A 1,249-nucleotide genomic window follows, 5' to 3' on the forward strand; every position below is an offset into this window, starting at 1 on the left:
AACTACTCTTGGAGCGCCTACAAACAGATGGGTTATACTACCGACGGGAGGTTGAACCTGACTCGCAGCGATAGCTGTACTTGTTTTGGGCTCACCCAGGAACCCTTGCTCTATTTCGGCGACATTGTGATGTAATTGGAATGGATTGCACATACAAAGCCAACAAGTACAAGCTACCGTTATTGAACATAATAGCTATAACGGGATTTAACACGGTTCTTCCTCTTGCGCAGTGCTGGTTACCGGGAGAGAGGTAACAAGACTACTTCTGGGCAATGGATATTTTTCGGACTTTCTTGGATGAAATGGAAGTTTCTCTGCCTTGCGTGTTCCTCACCGACAGAGAACTGGCGTCGATGAATGCTCTAGATAAAGTATTCGAAGGTATACCTGCACTCATTTGTAGGTTGCACATGAACAAGAATATCATCAGCAAAGCACGCCAAGTGCTGGGGCAAGTATCTGTCCTCCAGGTCAACCAAAGCGTAAAAATACCTTACAAACGGATGCTTTCCTGGCCGTATACTACGCTGCCGTAGATGCAGTCACTGAAGAAGCGTTTGAGCTGAAACGAGAAGAAATGAACCGTTTGTGCCCTGTTTTATCGAGCTACCTGGATAACCATTGGTGGAAGTACAAGGATCGTATTGTGAGGGGGTGGACAGATCGCTATCAGTATGTTGGTATCCTGGACACTTCGTTTGTCGAAGGAACGCACGCGAAGTGCAAGGTTTGGCTTCGTGGTTGTCGCCGGGATTTATTAACAGTTTACAAGCGCATGCTATCTTGGTGGAAGCCGCAGCTTCATCTGCACGTCTTCTTGCCCAGCGAAATGCTGTCCGAGATCCTTACCTGGTGCGAGGAAATCGATTTGCAGCCGTAGCACGAATTATTTTGGTGTGGGCGCTTACACAGACACATGCTCTTTGGGGGAAGCGCGTAGGGTAGTCTTCAACAGGCCGGATCGAGATGAATGTTCGGGGGAGAAACTAGGGAGCACCCAAACATAGATAGAGCACCTACTGACAGATAGCAACAGACAGATGCTACACGTTGAAGTGAAATATAAGATGCCAAGCAATATCTTCAAGTCAATCTCTATCAATAAGAGGGTAATCCCCGTCAATTTTTCCGATTGACGGACAAAAAATAATTTTGGGAAATTTACTCTGGAAAACGTTGGAAAATCGATCTTGCTTTTCCAGCCTCTACCTCATTGTCTGATTGACTGCCGAAGGGCAAATTGAGC

At 46.4% G+C, this 1,249-nt stretch overlaps 1 protein-coding gene across 1 annotated transcript; it reads left to right on the plus strand.

The window, feature by feature from the left end:
- Positions 1-580: 580 nt before the first annotated feature.
- Positions 581-883, plus strand: PPTG_24510 (hypothetical protein; the record flags this gene model as incomplete). Its single annotated transcript, XM_008917456.1, has 1 exon — positions 581-883. One exon carries the CDS (start codon positions 581-583, stop codon positions 881-883), a length of 303 nt encoding a protein of 100 aa, XP_008915704.1.
- Between the last annotated feature and the right edge of the window lie 366 nt (positions 884-1,249).

Source organism: Phytophthora parasitica, assembly GCF_000247585.1.
Source record: "Phytophthora parasitica INRA-310 unplaced genomic scaffold supercont2.102, whole genome shotgun sequence".
In the NCBI taxonomy this organism is placed as follows: Eukaryota; Oomycota; class Peronosporomycetes; order Peronosporales; family Peronosporaceae; genus Phytophthora; species Phytophthora nicotianae.